Here is a 25,540-nt window from a genome sequence, read left to right as displayed (position 1 = left end):
TTCACCGATTTATCAGTTAATTGCAATGTTATTACAAACTGCATGTAGTTGCCAACCAGTTGCAAACTGATTGCAGACTGACTCCGACTTATTGCCGTTTCAAGGCAAAGGCGACAAAATCACAAGTTTGTTGCACATGATCACTAATAATGATTTTTAAAAATAGAAATAAATAAAAAAAATAAACACCTCCGACTTCAGTGCATTTTCAAAACATTGTTTATTAATTTCCCTTTTTGTCTGTGTGTGTTTAACAGGTTATAGGCTCTGTTAAAGGCCTGGTTGTGCAGAGTGGATGCAACTTTTCAACAGCGGAGATTCTTCGCATGGAGAGGATCATTCTAGACAAGCTGCACTGGGACTTGTACACCGCAACACCCATCGACTTCGTTCACATAGTAAGAGAGAATTCAGCAGATTGACAAGCAGACAGAATTTTTTTTTTTTTTTTTCTTTCTTTTTTGTAATCTGGACCTGAACTCAAAATGCTTCATGAATTCAGCTCCTGGTCTTGCATAAAAACACACGTGGTACAAAAGCGCACATAAAACTGTCATGCTTGCATCATGTTTGCTTCAAGATGGCATTCACAAACCCTCACACCTTCACCTCCCCCTAAAGAAAAGAATTGGTCCTTGTAGTGATTGTGCATTTATTTGATATGACTCAATGTGGCTACAGTTATATATATTAATATAACAAACTCCATTCAGTTGATAAAGAAATCCTGGATTTCACTAAAAGCATATCTGGAAAGCTGGATTGTGTTTTTCTTCATGCCACTGTTTTAGAAATCTGATTTGATTTCTTTATTTTTAATGAGCAAAAATTCCAAATATTTGTTTTTCAGGTTCTTAAATGCAGATTTTAAATAAATCCTCCAAAGATTTAATCCAGACTTCTTTTTTTTCTCACTTTCCTTCTAATTCATTGGCAAAGATGACATTTAGTGATTCATAGACTATTAAATTTGTCCATTGCAGAGTAAACAGATGAAAGAATTAAACTTGACATTAAAATAAAGCTTTAGTGCCACTTTGTGATCTAAAGATTTGACTTGCAGATCTCCATAGTGGACAAAATCAAGTTTTTGTGATTTTTAAGCAATAAGTAAAGCGTTATGAGGCTTCTCTAACACAGAAGGCTGCATGTGCAAGCTGCAAGCAAAGTAACATACGTTGCATATCAGGCCAAGGCACTTCTGACTAACCCTGCAGCCTCGCTGTGGAGACCTAAAAGATGAGCGGCCAGGAGGGTATAAAGATCAAGGATCTCTAAAATTATATCTGGGGTAACCGCTCAAAAGCTCCGTGTTGTGTTTACGGCTTGGATCTGTGGCACTACTTGTTAAATCTTCCCAAGTCATTGCCTGAGGAGGTAACCGCTCACTGAACTGTCAACAAACACACACACACACACACATTATTTGGAACCCCCTCGTGCAGTTGGGCCTCGGGCTGTATTCATAATGCTTTTAAGTGAAAGTCAAAGAGCAAAAATTCACGGGACTGAGGTAAACGTCTCGCCTGTGAAGGTGCTCTAAAGAAAAATCTTTATCCATGTGATAGAAATAAAGCAGATTGTAGGCCAGAAGCTGGAAGCTTTATGAATACAGCCTTGCCAAATTGTTAAACTGAATTCAGCCACATGCTTTACGAGTTTTACCTACGACTCGTGATGCACACTTTCAAATGCATCTGACTTTTTAGAAAAGTTAAATATTTTTATTTTTGTCTTCTCATGGATTCTGTCTCAACCCACACCTCAACGACCACCAACATTCCCAACAAATGTATAAATAACATCGTTGTGATTCTGAGAGCAGTGTAGGACTGCTTCTTAAAGCCACCAACCATAAACTGTCCCCCCCTCAAAAAGCAGCTTGGCACATTCAGGCTGAATCCCCACTAAACTTACAAGGGAAAAAAAAATGGCACTTCCCCTCCAGGCTGATATTTATGTCACAGGTTTACCGAGTGCAGTTCTTATTGTGGCTCTATTATTGTCCTAGCGCTCGACTTTTCAGGTATTACAAAATCCAAGACTTTTAAAATAAAGACATGATGTATTAATAAAAACTATAATAAAATAAAGACATTTTCTCTTTGTACTATTCAAATAAATACTTTAACTATACTTTTAAGTATGTCACAATTACATTCCCCCGGCCCTGAAGAAGTTTCCCTTCACTAAATAAAACTGTATTCTACCGTTGTCTACAAAACGGCTAACAATAGACTCTATCGATTAATTTGTCACAGACGCTCCACCATGACACTTTGATATGAATAAATAAGAGGATTTACAGAGTTTTCTTCGTGTTACCTCTCGTCGTTCAACATCCATGTGAAACTCCTGGAGAAGCACTATCAGCTGTGTGATGCTAAAAACAATCTTTACTGCTACATTACCCTGAAAAGGACTCCAGAAAGAAGTGTAGTGGTGAGGGGGGGACTCAAGAAATTATATTGACTTTAGCACCACACCGCTGAATCTGCAGCTCCAGGAACATCCCACTTTCTTTAAATCCCATGGCTTATATTTGCTACGGCGTAAAAGACGAAATAAAGCAGATGACCCAAACGCTATGTGACTAAATGAATGACGGGGTTTGAAACAAAAGCTGGATGAATGCATTCCTTTTTTTTTTTTTTGATTCTCAGGATGTTCATCTAAACCAAAAGACTGAGCCAGCTTATTCAGCCTGTACTCACTGGTTTTAGTGAAGCAGATTAATTAGTTTATGTTGCTATTTGGAAAAACTGAAACCACCTTCTTTTTCCACTGAGCCCCAACTCAGGTTTGTCAGTTACCTCCCACAAACGGTAACACAGAAAAGCACTGCACGTACAATACGATACAAACAAGATTACAATAAGCAGTCGGACAAAGAGGAGGGGGGGTTTGGCGGGCTTCATTAGCAAAACCTGCACTGCTAGAGCTTCAGGTTTGGACCTCTACACTCACCTTTGAAGAGTGGATGATCAATCGGCAGATTGATCACGTCTTTGTTGGTGAGAAATTTGTGTAAAAGGGATGAACAATGTGCAGTTAAATGCACTGGTATACTTGATATAAATCTAGCAGGTTAGGAGTGGGCAATGGGTGGACAGACGATGAGATAACAATGACATCGTTATGGTAACATTTTGGTCTCTATTTTCTTTCCCCCCCACCCCGTTGGTCCATCCTAGTTCCACGCCATGCTTGTCTCCAGCCACCCCCACCTCATTCCGTCCATCGGTCTCGGATCCGGTGTCGGCTGGTACCCTGCAACGGACCCCGGTGTCCCCCCCGTTGGGCTGGGGAATCAGAAGAGACCTCCCGGCCTCCAGGTGGCGTTGTGGACCAGGCAGGTGCAACACTGTATGGCTTGCCACCAGCTTTGGCAGTTCAAGGGCTCCACATTGGCTTTGGCCATCATCACTTTGGAGCTGGAGGCACTCACACCCGACTGGTTCTCCATGTTAACAGATCTGCTGAAGAAAGCACAAGTAAGAAAAAGCGCCTGCTACTTTCTCTGGTCACGTTAAACATCTTAACTCAAGATATTCAGGGATTAACACATACTACAGCCCAACCAACAGTTTCATGTATTCTGCAATTAGTGGTTGATTTTTAGCTCAAGTAGATTTTACCGCAAACGTGATAATGGAAAACATGGGCAAAAACTTGGACAGTATTGGTCGGTTTGTTGAACTCATGCAGAGAAATGTAATATATGTTGAAAATCTAGCACTTTCAGTCCAGGCACTCCATGAGTCGTAGCAAAGCAGTCTCTCAAAATCCAACTGGAAAAATCCCAAAAGCTTGCCCATAGCTGTAAATCTGCAAGCTGCTTTGCAACCCTGTTTTTGTTTTGTTTTTTTCCCTGATCGAATCAATGTCATGTCAGTCACTGATGTCCACTGTGCTCTCAGCTTCTCATATCTATGCGTAAGAAATAAAGCTGAGGCCATAGGACACAGCCATAATGACAAACATTTGATTGTAGAAACTGTTGCACGTCAGGTATTTCTATTTGTATACCACCAATTCACAAAAAGCTTAGCCTCGAGATGCTTTAAATCCTAGAGCAGCGGTCCCCAACCTTTTTTGTGCCACGGACCGGTTTATGCCCAACAATATTTTCACGGACCGGCCTTTAAGGTGTCGTGGATAAATACAACAAAATAAAACTAGTACCGGTACCGAAAAAAGATTTATTCATAACACAAGTGAAAAGACCCAGGAAAACAAAGTTAACGATAAAAACGATAACAGAATAACGCTAAAAACTCTGAAAACCATACATTTCACACCTAAGCCTCAACTCTCGCGGCCCGATACCAAACGACTCACGGACCGGTACCAGTCCGAGGCCCGGGGGTTGGTTGGGGACCGCTGTCCTAGAGTATTGGATTGAACTCTTATTCGCTGCCATGTCAAATCTTTAATTAGAAAAGTAACTTATTAGCAGTAACCCTGGCAACAAGCCTGTACAGGAAGTAACTAACAAAATGTTGTTTAAACACTATGTGTCTTCATTGTTTGTGTTCTGTTGCAATTTCCATTTAAAAGCACACTAACACACCAAAGTCACAAGAAAGACTTTCCTACTTTGGCAGTGGGACCATCTGAAGTATAATAGACTAAAGTAGAATCAACAATATAGTCTGTAGGCCATCATTTACATCATGCTTGTCTCTTCTTTTTCTTGTTCATCTCACACACATTATCATGCTTCTTCTTCTTGTTCCCATCTCCCAGGTTGACAGTGCGGAGTTCATCCATTGCAAAGAGGTGGTGGACGAGTACCTGCACAGCCTGGAGTTCTCCCTGACAACCAACGCAGTCTACATTTTCAACAGCACTCAGATCCAGGAGGAAGAGCGAGCCCAAAGCCCCACGCGGCACTTACGAGAGTCCGGGAGGGACCGGGGCGATGGACAGCAGGGGGACTCGGACGAGTATTACGACGGATTCAGAAATCTCTATAACGAGGAAGCGACTCCCGGGGCAGAGGGGAGCAATCGCGATGATTCGTTTGAGCAGGAGGACATCTCGTCGTGCCCCCCACTGCACCCTGCTGTCAACTAGGACATTTTATTCACACCGTCCACCTTTCGTCTACAAGGACATTGTGGGACCCAGATGCTCCTCGCTAACCATAACATTTCAAGATTTTGTTTTTCCTAAAAGATTTGGCTAATGTAAAATTTAGTATTATTTTAGTTTCTTCTTTGCACTTGTCCTCATTGACTCTGAAGGTGTCAGGATTTTTTTGGGGGGTCTTATTCTGATCTTGTGGCTTGTTCTTGGCAGCTGAGCTGAAGCTGTGGGGAATCACTTGCGTTACCAAAATTAGATTTGAATGTTTCTCTTTAGTGCAAAGTTACTGTTCTACCTGTAAAGGCCTTCTTCCCCTTACTTTACAACCTTCTTTTGGTTCACATCAACTCCAGATTTTTTGGGGGGGTGTTTGTTTTGGGGTTGTGGTTTTTTGTTTTTTTGTTTTGTTTTTTTTAAGGCCTGTTTATTTGCTTCTTTTCCAAGTTTGACGGTGCCCTCCCTCCCGAGCCACATAGCACTTTGATATTAAAAAAAGCTTTTTTTCTTTTTTATACAAATAATTATATATTTTTAACCTCTTTATTATTTTAATCTTAACTCTACTAAAGTTTTCCAATTTTGTTAAATGTTTATTTACCCTTTTATTTAGAAAAGTTACATTTTTACTTAAAAGCTTTATTTCATGACTTAATTATGCAAATGTTTTTATTAAATTAAGTTGCAGCCTGAGTTGGTTTAAATTATGCAGCTGTTACATATCATATCTGAGTACCTTTGGGAGATTGATTCAACACTAGAGCAGAATAATAAAACAATGGTGATTTTTGACGGCATGAGATTATCTGATTGATGCAGCATCAGTGATAAATTAGCAATATTTTTTAAATTATGTACTGTATGATAATCTGAGGTTGACCTATGGGATTATTCTTTCCTCTGATGTGTAAACTGATGAAGGCTGATGGATGGGAACGCAGCGTCTCTTGAGGAACTTTACCTCCACCGCTCTACCAATGCTGGAGAGACTGATCTTTGATTTTATATATTTATTTTTGTTTAGGTGGCTCAAATTGTCTTCAGTCTCGGTAACATGACTTCTAATGTGAACAGGTTATTTTCTCATTTGTAAAGCCTGCTTTGATTCATCAAGTCTATCTGAACCAAGCAACACATATTCCTTCAGATACTGAGGCAGCTATATCTTATTGTCTACCATAGAAATAAAGCTATGATTTCAACAAATAAAAATTCATTTCCTGATATTTTGAATGTTTTTGGTTTTTACTCAATTTTTGCTTGATATTTAGAGATTTTGTCAATTACTGCATACGAGGATCAAGTAGTTGGGATGGGGGGGGGTCAACAAAAAATCGGAAAAGTCAGTGACACTAAAAAGAAATAGGTGGTGAAACATTTTATAGCTAATATAACTGCATCTACAAACTGTGGAATAATGTTCCTCAACATAAAATTGCAAATATTTCATCGCCTACAGTACATATTATCAAAGGATTTAGAGAATCTGGAGAAATCTCTGTGCGCAAGGGAGTTTGCTTGTAGTTTGTCCATCCACAAAATCTGAGCTCACAATCAGTCGTAAGTAGGTTAAAAAAAAACTTATCTAGTCAAACCCCTGAAATACGTCATGCATCTCAGCAGCTATCACTTATCTGTCACTGGCTTTGATGTTGTGTCTCAGTCAAAGTATGTACATGGAGGCTCTCAGGGTGATTAGCAGGCAGCTTTGTTGGCAGTGTTGGTGTACTACAGCACAGAGAGAGCTCTGAACATATTGTAGGGCTGAATGAGGTCCAGTGAACTCTGCAGGTGGTAGACAGAATAATACCAATGCTGGCAGATCCTTCACAGTAAATGGAAAACAGTCTCAATTACCCAATAAAATATCTCACAGATTATTATAGTCTGTGTAGTTTTTCATTGATAATAAATATAGCATTTATATACATGTTATATAAATTTAGAAAAGAAATGCACTTATACCTGTACCTGTTATATCATACAGCAGCTAGTTAACACTGGTAACAGGAAAAAGGGGGATGCCCCTGGGCTCATAGCCAGATCTGTATTCATGACATGACCATATTAGGATTTCTGCCTTCACTGACATCACAGTCTAGCATAGAAAAAAACAAAACAAAACACACAAAGTGACTGTTTTGTCCAGTAAAAATACTATATACCTCATCTATCTGATATTTTGGTCATATTCAATACGAGCAAGCACCTCTGTAAATTAGGTTGCATTCAATTAGAAAATGTTATTTATTGAAAGAGAATGGTGGACGGAGTGAACAAAGATCCCGCTCACTTTTATGAGCCCAGTTGGTGGCCCAGGCAGACGCTCACAGAAAGCAGCACTGATGACTGAGGTTGATGAAGATCCACCTTTTATGACGCATGACATCAATCGGGTGGTCAGGGATCCCTTTGGCGAAGAAGTTACCGATGGAGTGTCCAGAAAAGAAATCTGGAGAAATTCTAAACAATGAAAGAACTTAAACTGAAGTGGGGAAGGAACTGGGTAGGATGTGGCCGGCGTCAGGTCGTACGGGTTTAGTAGGGTGAGTTTACTTTAATAGTTTGTCATTTTTTTCTTCCATTTAGATAGTCCTGGACAGGAATTGGGTCAATTCAAGCCACTCTGTTCCCAGTTACCATAGTTTATATTTTCATACTGGAATGATGAAAAAGCTGAAATGCAAAGTGAAGGGAGGACACACCTTTCCACCTCTCACTCCTTTGAAAAAACACACAGCCACACCCAACAGAGGTGAGCAGCGATGGTGAAAGCAGGGAGGATTGTGTGCCGAGCACACAGCACTTTGTTCTTCAGTTAGAGATCGCTACACAGGAAACGCTGCCTCAAGCTGACAGCTGTTTGGTTACAGCGAGGGGCCGTCAGCCTCTGTGTGTTGTCTTAATGCGCACCTGAGGGAATGAGAGTCTTCACTTGCCTGTGCTTCACTTTCAGCTCCACGCTGGGTAAATATAGACAAACAAATCATGGCAGAGACGCATCAAAGTCAGGAGTGGAAGGGTGTGGGGTGGGGGGGTTGCATTTATTTCCAAAAGACACACAGTAAATACAGCTGCTCTCTTCTACATCTGAGTGTAAACGCGTCTACATCAAGCTGAATAGTTTCCTGAATCCTGGGTTTACGTCGATATACTGGCTTTGTGTTTGCGTCCACTGTCATAACAGTCACATCGAGACGATCAACTCACCGTTTACAATAAAGTTAAATCACTTACGGACAATGTACACAATCATATGTGCTTCTTATAACAATATCAGATTTAAAAACTAGTACATTTTGCATATTAAGCTTGGTAAGCTCTAGAAAATATTCACATACATTTAATGAGTTAAACTGAAACAGCACCAGAATATTGCATACATTTCTTTAAAAAAAACACTTAAGATTATTAGGTTTAGGTTGTCAGCACCTATGTGTATGCAATATGCAGTACACAGGTACTAAGTTATTGCTATTTAAGTATATTATTTGGGCTTAATTTATTTAAAAAAAAACAAAAAAAAAAACAACTTTAACCGACTTTAACTTTAACCAAGTTTAACCGACACATTTTATCTGGGCAATATTTCAGAAAGATCATGTATCTAAAGACAAAAAACTTTACTGATATCTTCTTTTATTATTTTTGTAATACTTGCTGAAGAGTTTCAAAAATGTTGCCCAGGTGTTACGTTGTAGTACCAAACAGTCAAGGGTTCGAATGGTTTTAAGCTCTTATTTCTTGTGTGGATAGTTAATGAAGAAACAAAAAGAAAACAACATAATATTTAAATCACAATTAAGCAAAACAAAACGCATATACATACATATTTATTTTAAAAAGTGTCCAAAGGGGGGGGGGGGAAGCAAAACAAACAAACAAAGATCCTGAATAAATGAGATGGCCTCTGATGGAACGTGAATATTTTTGCTCATCATCTCTCACCATCTTTCACTCTTTTCTTCCCTGTGGCTTCACCATCATCATCATCATCATCATCCTCAGTGTCTTTGGTCCGTGTGCACAATATCAAGATGGAATGTCGGAACAAACAAACGAAAACAAACAAACCAACAAAAAACAGATGTTGTCGCTGCTATGGTGATGGAGGACAAATCCATGGCCGCGTGAGGAAGGGTATACAGCGCCCAAAAATTAACTGAAAAACAACGACAAACAATAAACAAAATAAATCGAATGAATGAACAAACAGCGACTTTACTGAAATAATAAGTGAAATAAAAGAGAGGGATCAGAGAAGCAGCACTGAAGCAAAGAAGTTAGGAAGCTCAGATAAAATCGTAGCGCGTGTGCTGGTGAATGAGGTGTGAACCTTTTAAACTACACTCTGTATGATGATTACTTCGAACACCAGTCCTGAGTGAAACGGCCAAAAATGATGTTCGGAAACGCACAAAATGGAAGATCTGCAACAGGAACAAGAGTAATGCACGTGAGCGGCCACAAGATGGAGCCATATGCCTGGTCAACTTGGTGGGAATGACCATGAAGACTTCACTGCCGTTCACCTATGACCAAAGCTTGGCATACACACAGAGATGCTTTTTAACCACTCAGACGGCCACAAGCTTCACTCAAAGCCAGCTCTGATTGTGATACAGTGTGTAAGGGACCGCCAGCCAACAAAACAAAACACAGATAAAGAACTGAAAAGGAGCTACACGACAGACTGAAGTAAAGTGAAACCTGAACATTGTACACGTTTGACTGTCTGAAATGGCCTTGAAATCATCAATATGAGATAACAGTGCAGACTTTCAGCTTTAACTCAAAATCCTGAATGAATGTGCAGGAATTGCTGCTATTTGTTGATATATGTGCCCCATATTCACAGGACAAGTGACTGGCAGGTAGAAGGTTCGTGACCAGAGATGGGCAGTAACGCGTTACTTGTAACGCGTTACTGTAATCTGATTACTTTTTTCAAGTAACGAGTAAAGTAAGGGATTACTATTGCAAAATCGGTAATTAGATTACCGTTACTTTCCGGTAGGAATGCTGCGTTACTAAAACCGTGATTTTTTGCGAGAATGTCTCATGACAGTGACGTAAGCGAGTGCGACGTTCGTGGCATATATCGATTGTGGGAGAGAGTATGAGCGTGCAGCGTTTAAAGCGTGGAAGTACTGACCTTACTTTGAGTTTGATTCCATAAAAAGTGACAAAAACATTAGCGTCCATCGTGCGTGGGAAGAAAACTTCTTTTTACAGCGAAAAAACCCCCTAAACTTCTGAGCAAGCACCGAGTGCACAACGACGTAATGGGAAACTCACAGAGAAACTCGCGGATTCTTCAACTGACCGCGGCACACCTGCACCAGGGTAAACCTCCGCCTACCCTACTCCTGCTTTACAGGTGAAAATAGAGCAACAGGACCGCTAGTCTTTGACTTTATTTATTTTCTGCTGTGTTTTACTTGCATCTATTTGAAAGAGTGAGTGTAAACACAAAAAATATTTTATTTTGTGTGCTGGAATGTGTAAAAAATAGGTTTAAATGTTAAACTAATTTATTCAACTCAGAGAATGTTGCATATAATTAAATTTTTGCTTGATGCATAAAGTTAAAAGATTAAAACTGATAAAACAAGTTAAAAAAAGAGACTTTTCCATTTGATTACATTTTGTATGATGGATTATGCAGAAAAAGTAGAATTGGGCTGAAAGATCTATCGCTTTATCACCTCTTCAGGTTGTAAATCGTGTTTTTAAAAAGTAACTAAGTAACTAAGTAATTAATTACTTTTGAAAATAAGTAATCAGTAAAGTAACGGGATTACTTTTTTGGAGAAGTTACTTTTTTCAAGTAACTTGACCAACACTGATCGTGACCAGGTCATTTCATGAAAAACTGAGCAGATAAAAGTTGAATCCAAGTACTGAACTTGCATTTTGTAGCTCCTAATAAGGATTTCAAAACGTTATCAGCTTCAAGAAACTTCAAGGTAAACTTCTGTTTTACTACATGAGTTTTATGGAGGTTGAGCAAAAATGTTGGTCTAAGATCAAACTCATTTTATAGCTTCAACAGTCAAGTTGTACTTGACCAAGACTAAACCAGAAAAAAGCAGCCTCTTATCAACAGTATGTGAACAAGTTGGTCTAAAGACAAAACAAGCTGAAGGCTCCTAGAATGCAGCTTTAAACGAAGGAATTTCAAAACAATGCCGACTGGGCTTTGAAACAACCGCAGCACCTTGATCCCTGCTGTGATGGGTGAGCTATAGATCGCTATGCATGTCAGTGCAATACCGTACTTAAAAAGAAAGCATCAGGTATAAAGTGGAAGATTTAACAACGATGAGCACACCCCTATTGAAACATCAGTTTTGCCCTTTCTGAGGTTTTCACTACCTCCTGACTGAGTATCCTGAATAATTAGAGCGAGGCGAAAGGAAAGAGTGAAAACACAGGAAATGTTAAGCTTGGGCAGGACAAAAAGGAGAGGAAGTTTCCTTAACGCATGCCAGGCCTTTATAATGGTTGAAATGCTTGTGTATTGGAGACAGGTCGACAACAGGTCTAAAGCAGCAAAACACGCTCTATTCAAGGCTCCATAAATCCAAGGGAATTAGCAGAATGCTAACCTCGTGTATCAGTGTTACTCAGCAAAACAAGAAGAGACAAGAGCAGCGGGGAAATCATTTCAGGTTCTGAAGGCACACAGTGAAAGGCAAGAGGATTACTTAAAGAAAGGAGTAGGGTTTAAAAAAGAAGCAGCTTCCTGATACTGAGAGAAGAATGACACGATTGAGTGACTTAGAGGGACTGCCTTACTTTTTCTTGTCCTTGTCTTTCTTGACGGGTTGAGATAAGGACAGTGTCTCGGCTGCCGCCTTCCTCTTGTTAAAGGCGTTCATCTCCTCCTCCAGGTATCCTCGCTTATCCTCCACCTTCTTCTTCTCCTCCTGGTGCATCCGTTTCAGCTGCTCGAACTTTTCGTGCAACTGAGGGGGAGAAGACGAGTGTGGAGACGGACAAATGGGATGAGGACAAGAGAGACGAAACTTTAGAAGAAAGGGCAGTTTAGGAAGAGTTTGTCTGACTAATATTTTTATACTCAAACTGAACTGAACATTGGCTTTTCCTATATTTTTTCAGTGTATATAATTTTGTCTTGCATGGTTATATTACTAAGAGCAGGTTAAATAACCATATTATGAAGTGCAGTGAAAAACAGGGCATCCCCCTGTTTAGTCATACACTGCTTCCCTTGTGATCGACAACACACCATCATCTGCTATTGCAGTGTGCAACACTTTGGTATGTATAACACTGGATGCACTGCGGAGCTGCTCAAAGTGTTTTTGAGGGCCCTGTATAGTTGACAAGTAGACACTCAAACAAAATAGAAACTATTAAATGCAGGTGTTAAAGACCTAAAGTGTGGCTTTTATGGTTACTGGGAGCCCTTAGCAACATTTTATGCACTCCTCAAGTACAACAAGGAAATAATGCACTATTGTAGATTTCAATCGTAATACTATGATGGCAGCTGAAAACTCATCTCTTTCCAACACTGAGAAAGTTGGTGGTAAACTGTAGAAACTGCACAAAATTTAAAAATGCCAAGACAAACTTTCTTAGATCAGACATACAGTCAAGTTACAAACAATAATTTAAAGTGTTTGATCTGTGCATTTCTTTCTGTGTAGTCACAGCTTCCTAAACTGACACTGAGTCATAACTTTGAGCCTCACTGTAGGGAAATCGTGTGATGAGGGTCTTGGTACTTTCTCACAGTGGTGTCAGATATGAGTGATTAGGATAAACCAATACAAACAGAGTCGGTCATTCACATGTGCAGACACTTTGTCATATCTTAAAATGTGCTGAACTCAACAGGTTTTACAGATGCCATGCAAAACTGTGTGCACAATATTTCTGATCTTCTGACAAAAAAGCACCTGAAGTTGATGTGTGGACATGTCAGGTGCAATTGACTATCAAATAAACGACAGCTCGGCTTTTCCAGACTGACCTCTCTCTCCTTGTCTTTAAGTTCTGCTTCCGTCTCTTTTACTTTGTTGACAAACATTTGCCGCATTTCTTCCTCTTTGCGCTGCAGATCCCCCAAGAACTCTTTCCTCTTAGCCTCATACGTCTCCTGAAGGCTGCAGAGCAGTAAAGCCAGGACAGAGAACAGAAACAAAGAAAGATTAGGCACAGTCTTCAAAAGATAATCGTTTCCTTTCATTGCTGTTGACAGTTGGTTGACTGTGTGAGCCTTTCAATAAACGCATTGTCTGTGTTGCACTGGGTGTGTCCACCATCTACCTGAATGGCTCGCTGTCAGGATCTGTATCTTTGAAACCCATCTCCTCGAGCTTGCAGCGCCGGTACAGCTCATAATGGCGGGCATGTGTCTGCTCCCTCAGATCCTCCATGTTGACTCTGATCAGCATCTCTCTGAGCTTTACAAAGTCGCAGTGGCTCTCGTTCTCAACTAAAAGGACAAATACAGAACGCCATGAGTACAGCAGCAGAGACTCAGGAGGCCCTTTTAGTTATTCCCTCCACATTAGACTCTTCTGGTGTCCAAATAATGTTGTTTTCAGTCCTTGCTTCACGCCTTCATTCAGTGCCTGGCCATCATTTTCAAATGACTTTAACATGCCATCTGTCACTCCCTCAGCCTCTCTTCCTCTTAAAAGCAGGAATGTGAAGCCTCCACAGGAAACAGATAATTCGGCATGTACATATACGCCATCCTGAGTGATTCAATTAAACCAAAGCAATTTTTTTTTCCAGCAGACTTCATATTCTGCACTTTTCGTGCTCACTTTGTTCAACTGGAGAGAACTTTCACTTTAGTTTCACGTTTGAGTGAGTCTCACACTTAAATGCCTTCATGGTGACGAAAGGGCAGGAAGTGTTTCCTGCCTCACAGACTGACAGCAGAGGAGGGGAGAGGGGATGATGGGTGCCCTGGGCATCCACTCTGTTGAAGCCTTCAGTCACAGGTCACCTCACCCCATCAAAACAATAAGGACTGTTCTGATAATAAAATGTGTTTCATTTTGAGGCCAAAGCTAAGATCTGTAATGGCAGGAAAACCTAAGATGACTGAACCATTTTGTACAGTAAAACAATCTCAAAGTTAAGATAAAACAAGTGAGTCATAAAGAGCTAATACAGGCAGAAAGAAAAGTCAAACAAGCACTTTGGGGGACTGTAGATCAGGAAGTACTATAAACCAGCTATATAAATGCAGTCCATTTGCCATTATTTACTGAAGTTCTGACGCGAGTTTTGTATTTTAGCTAATACTGACAGTTTCCCACCACAAAACGATGATCTTCCATTCAACTATAGCTAGCGAGAATGCTTGCTACATATCTGCTGTTGCTGAGAGAAATCTTATTAAAATAAAATAAAAACAAAAAGAGTTTAACTTGCGTGCAACATCATTTGTTCAGATCAAACATGCAAGGCAAGACTTCAGTACATTAAATAAAAACTTTTAATACCTTCTGAGTTCATTCGGTCTCTTTTTGTCTATATTGGAAACTAACTTGAACAACATCTTCAGTAAGCTTTTTTTGTTTTGCTTTTAAATAACAGGAGACGATTTGGAGAACAATGAATGGAGTATTAGTAGACCCCAAGGATATCTTAATAGAACGTTTGACTAAACTAAAAAAAATAAATAAAAGCATAACTCATTAAAAAATTTGTTGAAAGTCAAGTTCATCAACCTACTGGCAAAACTCAGCAACCCCTTAAGATTACTTTGGTTGCTTCAGACCCGGTTTGTGAAGAAAGGTCACCGTGGTGAGAAAATACAAAGGCATTATGTTTAAATACCACCAGAAGCTCTAAGGATGAATAAACAACAGTGGTGGCATTCAAAAAGCACAATTAGCATGGCAATTAGCTTTTCCAGGTGGACACAGATGTGAAAGTCTGCAGAGGATGACGTTAAAATATAACAATGCAACATAAATATTTAAACAAAACAACAAAGGGTAACTTTAAAAAGAAAAAAGAAGGCATTCCTTTATTAGACTTGGACAAAACACAAAATAAACTAACAAATTCTTTTGAAACCAAAATTAATTTCAAAAATCAGCAGTCATTCAGCTGCATGACTCAGTCACTCGTGTATTTTTTGCTCAAATTTGCTGGCTAACCGCACATCATTAGTGGAAAAAACATGGGTTAAAAAAAAGAAACTAGCCGTTTACTGGGGCTGCATCCAGGCTACAGAAAATTATTGTTCATTTGGCATCTAATAGCCTCTCTTCTGCACACTACCACCACTACCACCACACCCCCGTGAGGACTGAATGAAGGCCAACTCTCCAACTGCCTGCAGCACTGAGCCCTCAAGATACAGAAGCACATGGCTCTGCTGGTACACAGACACATGCACAGAAATACAGAAGCAAGCAAGAGAGATGTGGCTCCAAATAAAGTTATCAAAAGTAAACATTCATGCAATTAAAAATCTAGAATGATCGGTTTGTACTGGGTTGATTAACTGCTCCGTGAGTCTTTGGAAAGGCTTCCAGATGTTTGGAGTTTCAAAGATAAATATTACAGATTAGGGAAAGCTTTGCCTCATCATATACATCCTTCAGTCTCTGCTGAATCCTTGAATTCCTTACTGCTTTCCAAATATTTATTTATTCCCTGCGCCAAGGAGGTAGGTAGGATTTTGATAGTGTCATTCTATCTGTAAACACCATAGCTCAAACTGTTTTGAAACAATTCTGATAAAACTTAGTAGAGGTGTAGAGTGGGGGTCATGTTAACAATCCATTAAAATCTGGCTTACATCCACCAAGGTCTTCAAGGTCAACTCACTGACTTATTGTGCAAATATTGACAAAAAGCCTTATAGCCAAGTGTGGGCTATATAGAGTTGTTGAAATTGACAACAGTTTTTCACACTGATAAGAAAATATTGGCATGGAACATTAACCCTAACCCTTTAATTTTATTACAGTACAGTAATGGGTTATAACCATTTAAATACAAAACAATTTGGGCACATGTACAATGATCTGGGTCATTTATGCTTTCTTCAAGAATTTTAAGATGGACAGATGGAAATATTCACAATTTGCTAATCTCTCACTGTCTTGCTGTGGGCTTATATACATACTATGTGTATATACTATTACGATATTTAAATGGTAATAAAAGCGAGTCATGTTGTAAAGTACATGCCGTACTTCATGCAGGGATGTGGGAACCAGTGGTGCTGTCTTTTACAGTATAAAGACGTGATCTCACCTCATATTACTTCAGTGCATGATCATTTCCTCTGGGGCCGTGTCTAGACTCTTCTTCTTTCTTTTTTTTTTTTACTTGTTTGTATAAGAGAACATTAATAAATTGTGTTCAAATAATGCCCTTGTACAGTGAGGCTGTTTGGGTGGTGACGAGTCTTCAGGCGTGTTTGGTGAGGAGTTCTGAATTTAAAAATCCAGGGTCACTGTTTATTTCTGCTTTCTGCTGAAATATTAAAACCAACGAAATATCGATGGACGGATTACATTCTCAGAAGAAAATAAGTCTGCGAAAAACTTGATCTATGTGATTATTTAGTAGCTTTTAGTGATACTTTTACTGAGTAGATTAATGCTGAATAATACATTTTTTTAAATCAAGAACAAATGTACGTTTCTGAACTTACATAAATCTACACATTCTCAGTATTTACTGTTTATGTGATTAGGGATGTGTAATTTGATGCCAGAAAAATATTCTTAATTTTGTGTCGTTTTCTATCTGTGTGAATAGTAACACATAGAAAGCTGCAGAGAAGGTCTGCTACGTGTCACAGATGTCTGGAGTTCAGAGATAACAGCACAATAAGATCTTGGGGAAGATTAAATACACACACACACACACACACAAAGACCCCCTGAATAGCTCTTTTAGTCAGCAGACAGCCCTTGTCTGTCTTTCTTCAAGCTCATGGAAATTTCTCATGACTCTTTAAGAGGTTACCATAACCCATCTATATGACATCTGGCATCTACAAACTGTTTCCACAGATTGAGACCCTCCCTTCAGTCAGCTGCATGTTATAAAACACAGAGACCTCTGTGCTCAGATACTGTGACAAGTGTGTTGTATGAATGATGAGCAATCAGTGTGAAAGCAGGGCTGAGTCAAAATGGAAGCAGCTTTGCTGTATTATATCCCATCAATTTAGACTTTTGATGCCAGACATTGATGGACTTTACTGATGAGACATAACCATGCAGACAACAACAAGCTTCAAGAGTCTACTGCACAAGTTATAGTTGTTTCTAAATAGAAAAATAAACAAATACTACATACCTGCTTGCAACTATAATACATTATTGTGTGTTGTGTAATATATAAGAACACTTGTAAAAAAAATAAATAAGAAAAGCAACCAGGAAAGAAATGAGCTTACAGCAGGGCTGACAAAACTTTTTTGCAGTAAGCACCAGTCTGTCGGATGACTGGACTAGAGCAGCACAGTGACCGATAAGTCCAGAGGAATCCATCCCACAGGAGACACGCAGCAGGCTTTAGAAATAACCACAGTGTCCTCTGAGGGTTGGAGAATGAGTGGCCACTAGATAATGGAGAGAGGAGAGGAAGAGAGGATGGGTGAGGGAGGGAGCAGTAAACGAAAAAGGAAGGAAGGAAGCGAGAGATGGAGGGAGAGTGGAAGGGAGTGAGCGAGGTTCTCTGAGAGGATGACTCCCACATGAGCAGCAATATTCTCACAGCAAATCTGTGTGTGTGTGTGTGTGTGTGTGTGTGTGTGTGTGTGTGTGTGTGTGTGTGTGTGTGTGGGTGTGTGTGTGTGTGTGTCATTATTAAATTAAACTGTTTGCCATCATTGACAAACACAGAGGAATGAGCTGTGGGAAACAAAAACTCCCAAGAAACCCGACGTCTCCACGGGCAACGCATTCATGCCAATATCCAGGCATACATCCAGGCTCTGCACGCCTACAAACACAATGTATGAAGCTAAAGACGAGACATCGTTAACGATAAACTGTCTGCGTGCGCACAGAGACACTGTCAAAACGATCTCCATACTTCATTTTAGTGTCACTCCGCATAAAGTGACACTGTCAGCTGTGGAGGGCATTCTGCATTAACGGGTAAAAATAAACAGGAAAACTATGGGATGCACTCGCCATTCTGCCACGTGCAGGAAACATCCTTCACCAAGGATACTTAACTGAGTAAAACGTCCTTAACAAACAAAAAACAAATAAAAAAACAAGAACAAAAAAAAAATAGTGAGTCCAGCTAATAGTTTTTATTTTTATTAAAAATGAATCATATGATTCAGAGCTTTGTCAGTCCTATATTATTTTTTACTGTACATAAGAATTCAGTCATTCCTGCAGGTTACTTTTCTTTCCACTGGCTTTATTGTTTTTCTCATTCTACTTTCTCAAATACAGAGTTACTGCCTGGTATGACTTTTAATATTGCAAAACATCCACATGAACACCCAAACACAGGCACACGGACACTGAGTCACCTACTTCCTCAGATATATAAAAATAAACAAAAGATAAAAATCCCACATGACCGATTTCAGCCACATTCACAGCACAGCAAAAACAAGAAAATCAAGCAAACTTATAAAACGGCGTAACAGCAACTGTACAACAGTTCAGCGTTTGTGCCAATATCCCAAACAGTCACCTGTCACACATTAGGTACGCCTATTCAAACGCTCAATAATGCAAATGCCTAATTAGCCAATTACAACTTAGTACTTTTAAGTAAAGAGACAAGGTCAAGATGACCTGCTGAAATTCAAACAAGAGCATTAGAAAGGGGAAGAAAGGTCACTTAGGCAACTTTGAATGTGGCATGGTTTTCGGTGCCAGAGTGGTTGTGCTGAGTAATTCAGAAACTACTGATGGTTCAAAAAAGAGGAAATATCTGATGACTAGCAGTGCTCTAGAAGAAAAGACCTTGCTGATGTCCGAAGTCAGAGGGGAGTGACCAGACTTCTTTGAACTGATAGCAAGGCAAAACTAATAATCATTCACTACAACCAAGGTATGCAGAAGAGCATCTCTGAACACCCTGAAACCTTGAAGCAGATGGACTACAGCAGCAGAAGAGCACACAGGGTGCCACTCCTGTCAGATATTAATCTGCACAGGCTCACCAACACTGGACAATGGACCGTAAAAAAAAAACATTGCCGGTTGTGACTAGTACTTGATGGAGTATAACCATTTTCTCTAACTGAGGATATATAATATGTGGTATTTTACAAAAAAAAAAAAAACTTTCTTTTTGTAGTAGTCCTGAAAAATTAATCAAACAAGAAATGATCCTGGCCGGTCAATAAAGGGTTAACCCTTTATTGACCGGCCCTTCAAATTTACCTGTAAAATGGGCCCGCCGGTGGGCCCATGATCAATAAAGGGTTAATAAACCAGCTATTTGATTGTAAAATACAAACACAACATATTGTGGTTAAATTTCTTGTCAGCATTTCTCACCTTGAACGACACCCCAGGGGTACTGTCTGGCCCTCACTGCTTTGTTCCCCACTTTGACTTCTTCCACACTCCCGACTACAGCAAATGGCAGATGGGCCTGCACAGAAAAACAGGTTAGTGTCAAAAAGCTTTTTACAAAAAAGGTTCTTACTGGTGCAATAAGCAGGGGACCAGGGTACACTGCCCTAAGGAGATTTTTTTTATTCTTCACAGAACAAGTCAATTTTCAGTAGGCTGTGGTGTAAACTGTACTAAAACGAACAGGACGGATAAGCTGTTTCACTGTGTTTGTCTGCTCTCTTATCCTTCACAACCAAACCACACCAGTGCAAAGCGTAACCATGTTTACATATGAGCTGCACCAGTGATCGGTTTCACGTTTTAAAACAAAATGGGTCTCCCAACTGCGGCTCAGATGGGAGACCTATTTTGTTGAAGTGATTAAACACACACGCTTTATTATTGCTCTCGGAGCTACTATGCTTCATTAAGACCAACAGTGAGGAGGCATCGCAGAAACATGCCTGACACGCTACCTCAAAAATTAGATGGCGAGTTGAAACCAGCTGGCTGGTTACAGCTCAGAGGAACCAGCAAGCTGGCGAGTGTGGGTGCTGATGTAACCAACTATGAATAGACTGGGATACTGTACAAGGACAGTGCCTCGGAGAACCAAATGCTGTCTTGTTCACCATTTTTGTACATGCGTGGGTGTGTGTTTAGACATTATGATTATACATGAGAGGCATAATAAATTCTGATCTAAAAATAGACAGATATTATCATGAAAATGCACTTGTGCCTGATGCTTCAGCAAAGGTCTGTAGCATACGTTTAATTATAATCCTACTTGTAAGATGAAACTTAAGTTGGAGTAATATCATAAAGTTTATGCACTTTTTAAAATTTTTACCTAAACCAAGGAGGTTACATTTTTGGTAGCGCTTGCGTGTGTGTGCATTCAATTTTGTCTTTCTGTCTGCAAACACACTTGCATATAAAAGTCTTGCATGAATTCTGATCAAACTTTGTAGGACTGTAGAGTGGAGTTGTGAAGGTCAAAGTGATAATAATGCTAGACAGAGCTATTTAAAATTATGTTTCTTACTGCTACTGTTTGTATTATTTTGTATAGGTAATGATATATGGTGAATCTAAATATCACGTCACTTTGGGCCTCTTCTTCAAGGTCAACTAAGGTCAAACTTTCATAAAATGCTTTTTATCTTTTAAACTACGCTTAAAATGTACTGTCTTTGTCTGTATTGACAAGTGATACTGATACAGTGGGATGCAAAAGTTTGGGCAACCTTGTTAATGGTCATTATTTTCCTGTATAAATCGTTGGTTGTTACAATAAAAAAAAATGTCAGTTAAATATATCATATAGGAGACACACAGTGATATTTGAGAAGTGAAATGAAGTTTATTGGATTTACAGAAAGTGTGCAATAATTTTTTAAACAAAATCAGGCAGGTGCATAAATTTGGGCACTGCTGTCATTTTATTGATTCCAAAACCTTTAGAACTAATTATTGGAACTCAAATTGGCTCAGTGACCCCTGACCTACACACACAGGTGAATCCAATAATGAGAAAGAGTATTTAAGGGGGTCAATAGTAACTTTCCCTCCTCTTTTATTTTCCTCTGAAGAGTAGCAACACGGGGGTCTCAAAACAACTCTCAAATGACCTGAAGACAAAGATTGTTCACCATCATGGTTTAGGGGAAGGATACAGAAAGCTGTCTCAGAGATTTAAGCTGTCTGTTTCCACAGTTAGGAACATATTGAGAAAATGGAAGACCACAGGCTCAGTTCAAGTTAAGGCTCGAAGTGGCAGACCAAGAAAAATCTCGGACAGACCACTGGTGAGAACAGTCAGAGTTAACCCACAGACCAGCACCAAAGACCTACAACATCATCTTGCAGCAGATGGAGTCACTGTGCATCGTTCAACCATTCGGTGCACTTCACACAAGGAGATTCTGTATGTGAGAGTGATGCAGAGGAAGCCTTTTCTCTGCCCACAGCACAAACAGAGCCGCTTGAGGTATGCTAAAGCACATTTGGACAAGCCAACTTCATTCTGGAATAAGGTGCTGGGGACTGATGAAACAAAAACTGAGTTATTTGGGCATAACAAGGCGTTATGCATGGAGGAAAAAGAACACAGCATTCCAAGAAAAACACCTGCTACCTACAGTAAAATATGGTGGTGGTTCCATCATGCTGTGGGGCTGTGTGGCCAGTGCAGGGACTGGGAATCTTGTCAAAGTTGAGGGACACATGGATTCCACTCAGTATCAGCAGATTCTGGAGACCAATGTCCAGGAATCAGAGACAAAGCTGAAGCTGCACCGGGGCTGGATCTTTCAACAAGACAGTGACCCGAAACACTGCTCAAAATCCACTAAGGCATTCATGCAGAGGAACAAGTACAGCGTTCTGGAATGATCATCTCAGTCCCCAGACCTGAATATTATTGAAAATCTGTGGTGTGAGTTAAAGAGAGCTGTCCGTGCTCGGAAGCCATCAAACCTGAATGAACGAGAGATGTTTTGTAAAGAGGAATGGTCCAAAATACCTTCAACCACAATCCAGACTCTCATTGGAACCTACAGGAAGCGTTTAGAGGCTGTAATTTCTGCAAAAGGCAGATCTACTAAATATTGATTTCATTTCTTTTTTTGTGGCGCCCAAATTTATGCACCTGTCTGATTTTGTTTAAACAATTATTGCACACTTTCTGTAAATCCAATAAACTTCTTTTCACTTCTCAAATATCACTGTGTGTGTCTCCTATGTGATATATTTAACTGACTTTTTTTTTTTACCGTAACAACCAACGATTTATACAGGAAAATAAAGACTATTAACAAGGTTGCCCAAACTTTTGCATCCCACTGTATATGGGGATTCCAAATATCACATAATAGTTTGCATCCAAATATCATGTAACATTTGACCTCTCACCTCACGAAATCTGCCTTTCTTTCACGCTGACCCCAAAATGTGTTATATCTTTAAAGAAAGCTTTATGAAGAGAAAGAAAATGAGCTGACTGGTTATATAGAAGTATACTTCAGTAAAATGTTATATAATACGCTGAAGTTATTCATACCCAGTTATTTATAATTCAATACATTTTACCAATTACCTACTCCTCCATTAAGTTTATATACAAAATACAATACTGTTCCCTTAAAAGTAAATAAGGCCCAGAGAGTGAGCTCCCATGGCACAGGTTTGTGCACTCAAGAGTGCCTGTTATGGTTATGCTTGCATAGGCAGACTAGTGCAGAACTTCTTTTTAGTTCTTGTTACGAACTAAAAAGAAGAATAGAAAAGTGCCAATCAGTGCAATCAGTGGGTCCAACAACATATGATCCTTGTATATAGCTACATACCCACGGTTAGCTAGTGTTCGCAAATATTATAAATATTTTACAAAGCATACAGTCAAAATTGTGAGACTGTAATTCATCTGCATTGAAACACTGACTCTTTATTTATGGTGTTTTAGTCAAAGCATATGTTACCGTCATTAAAACAAAGAATGTTTTGACTTTTTAAATGTTTTTGTGCCAAAAATATTACTTACATTCATGGAGGCATTGATCTCACTGACAGTTTCGTCATCTGTTGGGAACTGATATATCTGGACGCCGTTGCTCACCAGCTCGCTCATTATCTTTATTTTGAATTTATGAAGCTCGCTCTTGGAGATTGTGTCCGCTTTGGCAATGATGGGAATTATGTTGACCTGCGGAAATAATGACAAAAAAAAAAAAAGTGAGATAGTTATTAAATATGTGGTGCACTGCACTGTTGTTGCTAATGTGGTGGAGTCTTCCAAAAATGATAATGCAAAGACGTTTTGTGTTACATTATGGAAGCATTTGGTTTAGCCTGGTTTAAACGTTGACATGACAAAACAAAAGGATGCACAGGAAACACCTGAATGTTTTCAGATCATGACAGATTACAGCAATTGCCATCTAACCATCATGAGCAAACACTGCTTAAAAGAAAATTAAAGCTACATTAAATATGTTGAGGTTTTAAACAGCTGTGTAGCGCATCTATAAGACCATGCACAGTTAACTGAATAGCAAATAAGCCCAATCAGAACCCCGACTGATAAATAAAACAAACAGTGATTATGAAAACAAACTCGGCTCCATCTACAATCAGCAGCAGATGTGAAGAAATAAACGCACAGTTTGTCTGCATTCCTCTGTACGGCTGCATTTCCCAGATCACCAACTGGGAAGATGGCAGGACTCCCACAGATCCACACAGCAATTCCACAGCGTGCCTTAGAGTATGAGTCAGAGCTTGTTAAAAATCAAATTTGAATCTCATCATACTTTGTTGGCTCGTTAATTTGCAGCGGGGTGGCCAGTATCAGGTTTTAACCCTAATATAACAAACTAATTTAACTAATGTCGGTGTTATATTTGCTCGCTTCCCACAACTGAGTTTTCCCAGCTGACCAAAGATCATTCCCAAACAGTTAATGTTTGTTCTGAGGGACCAGGAGCGCCAGCTGTGACCACATTAAAGCAGTTCACAGGAAAGATAATCCCTGAAAAAACAGCCCAATATTTTTGGCACTTTGTCATTTAATGTTATACAGGGAAATATCTCTGAGTGTGCAGGTGAGACCACGCTGATACAGTCTGAGCCTTAATAATGAAAACGCTTACACAACAATATAAAAACACCTAATATGAATGGATCCCATTATTATTGTTTGTGTTACATAATTATGTGGATAATGAGCTGCTTAACTCAGTTTTCATAATGAAGTTCCTGTAATTTCTGGGCTTTGGTGAACAAGAAATTGATGTACAACACTGCTGTGGAGTCAATTACTCACCTTTTTTAAAGGCTGGATTTATTTATTGATATAACACTGCTATGATAAATTACTTATTGCATGCCGCTCGTAATAGATTAGTTTGAATCATCATGTGTTTATTTTTTCAAGAAAAAATAAACACATGATGACTCTTGGGGACGCTCTGGAGTATTTCCTGATTTTTTTTTTTTATCTGATTTATGGACGCTGCTGGATAAGAAGATTCTGGGAAAGTCGCAATAAATCTACAAATATAAAAATAGATGTTTAGCAAGATGTTTTCAAGCACGCCTTGGAAGCCTAAATAATACCTGATGGCAATAAAAGCAGGAACACAACAAATGTCTCACAGACTTAGATAAGGGTTTAAAAGATCTCAAACCTGCAAGCTGCCACTGACTGTGGATAACGTCACACAGCACTGATGTGAGAACAGCGTAGGCATGGTCTGGAGGACTCATGGTAAGTGGGCAGCATGACGTGTCCTGTCCCATGCACAGTCTACTTAGGCAGCAGCTTCTCTTGAACCAAACAGAGTATTTTCAGTACCACTGTGTGCTATATGTAAGGAGCGGACAATGCCCTGACCTGATTGTGCCAACACTGTTCAAAGCTCATGTGAAAAAACGGCACTACAGGAGTCAGGAAGCAGACTCCTTATTACTTTTAGAACCCAAGCATGTAATGTGTCCTTTCAGTAATGCTGCTTCAAGCCTCTCCCTCTATTTTTACTTTGGAAAACATCTCATCTGCCACAAACAGGAAAAACGGTATAACCAAAAACAGCAAACTGGAACCTAACCCAGCCATGTGACAGTGGATTACATCACAAATTAAAAAGGTATTCTTAAAGTTAAGCAGGAGGCATGAATCCTTTCGCCGAATAACCTCAATAAACTCACTCTTTTACATTCTTTAATTTATAAAGTTAAGTAAAATGTTTCCCATCCGTTAACAAAAAGACCTAAAACCTTCATTTAAAACAAACGACACTCCTTTCAGACTCCTATCTCTCTTCCTGCCTTCATTTACTAAAAACCACATTTTACTTTACGGGCCTTGTGTGGGGAGGGCTGATTCGTTAACA

General features: G+C 39.4%; 1 protein-coding gene across 2 annotated transcripts in view; it reads right to left on the bottom strand.

The window, feature by feature from the left end:
• Positions 1-201: 201 nt before the first annotated feature.
• The window catches only part of sept8a (septin 8a), a 40,219-nt gene continuing 14,880 nt past the window's right edge, over positions 202-25,540 (bottom strand). Inside the window, exons 5-10 of one of the 2 annotated variants that reach the window (XM_005944240.3) lie at positions 23,191-23,352; positions 19,587-19,683; positions 13,390-13,558; positions 13,094-13,226; positions 11,890-12,059; positions 202-3,476 (exon numbers count right to left, since the gene is read on the bottom strand). In XM_005944240.3, coding sequence (XP_005944302.2) covers positions 3,311-3,476; positions 11,890-12,059; positions 13,094-13,226; positions 13,390-13,558; positions 19,587-19,683; positions 23,191-23,352 — 897 coding nt within the window. In that variant the 3' untranslated portion in view covers positions 202-3,310. Of the gene's footprint in view, positions 3,477-8,103; positions 9,251-11,889; positions 12,060-13,093; positions 13,227-13,389; positions 13,559-19,586; positions 19,684-23,190; positions 23,353-25,540 lie in introns of those variants that run through there. The other variant, XM_042212822.1, reaches the window with a different exon arrangement.

This window comes from Haplochromis burtoni, unplaced genomic scaffold (genome assembly GCF_018398535.1).
Source record: "Haplochromis burtoni strain Fernald_Lab_line unplaced genomic scaffold, NCSU_Asbu1 Contig_395, whole genome shotgun sequence".
In the NCBI taxonomy this organism is placed as follows: Eukaryota; Metazoa; Chordata; class Actinopteri; order Cichliformes; family Cichlidae; genus Haplochromis; species Haplochromis burtoni.
The sequence above is the reverse complement of the archived record's forward strand: the minus strand, read 5'-3'. Positions and strand labels throughout refer to the sequence as shown.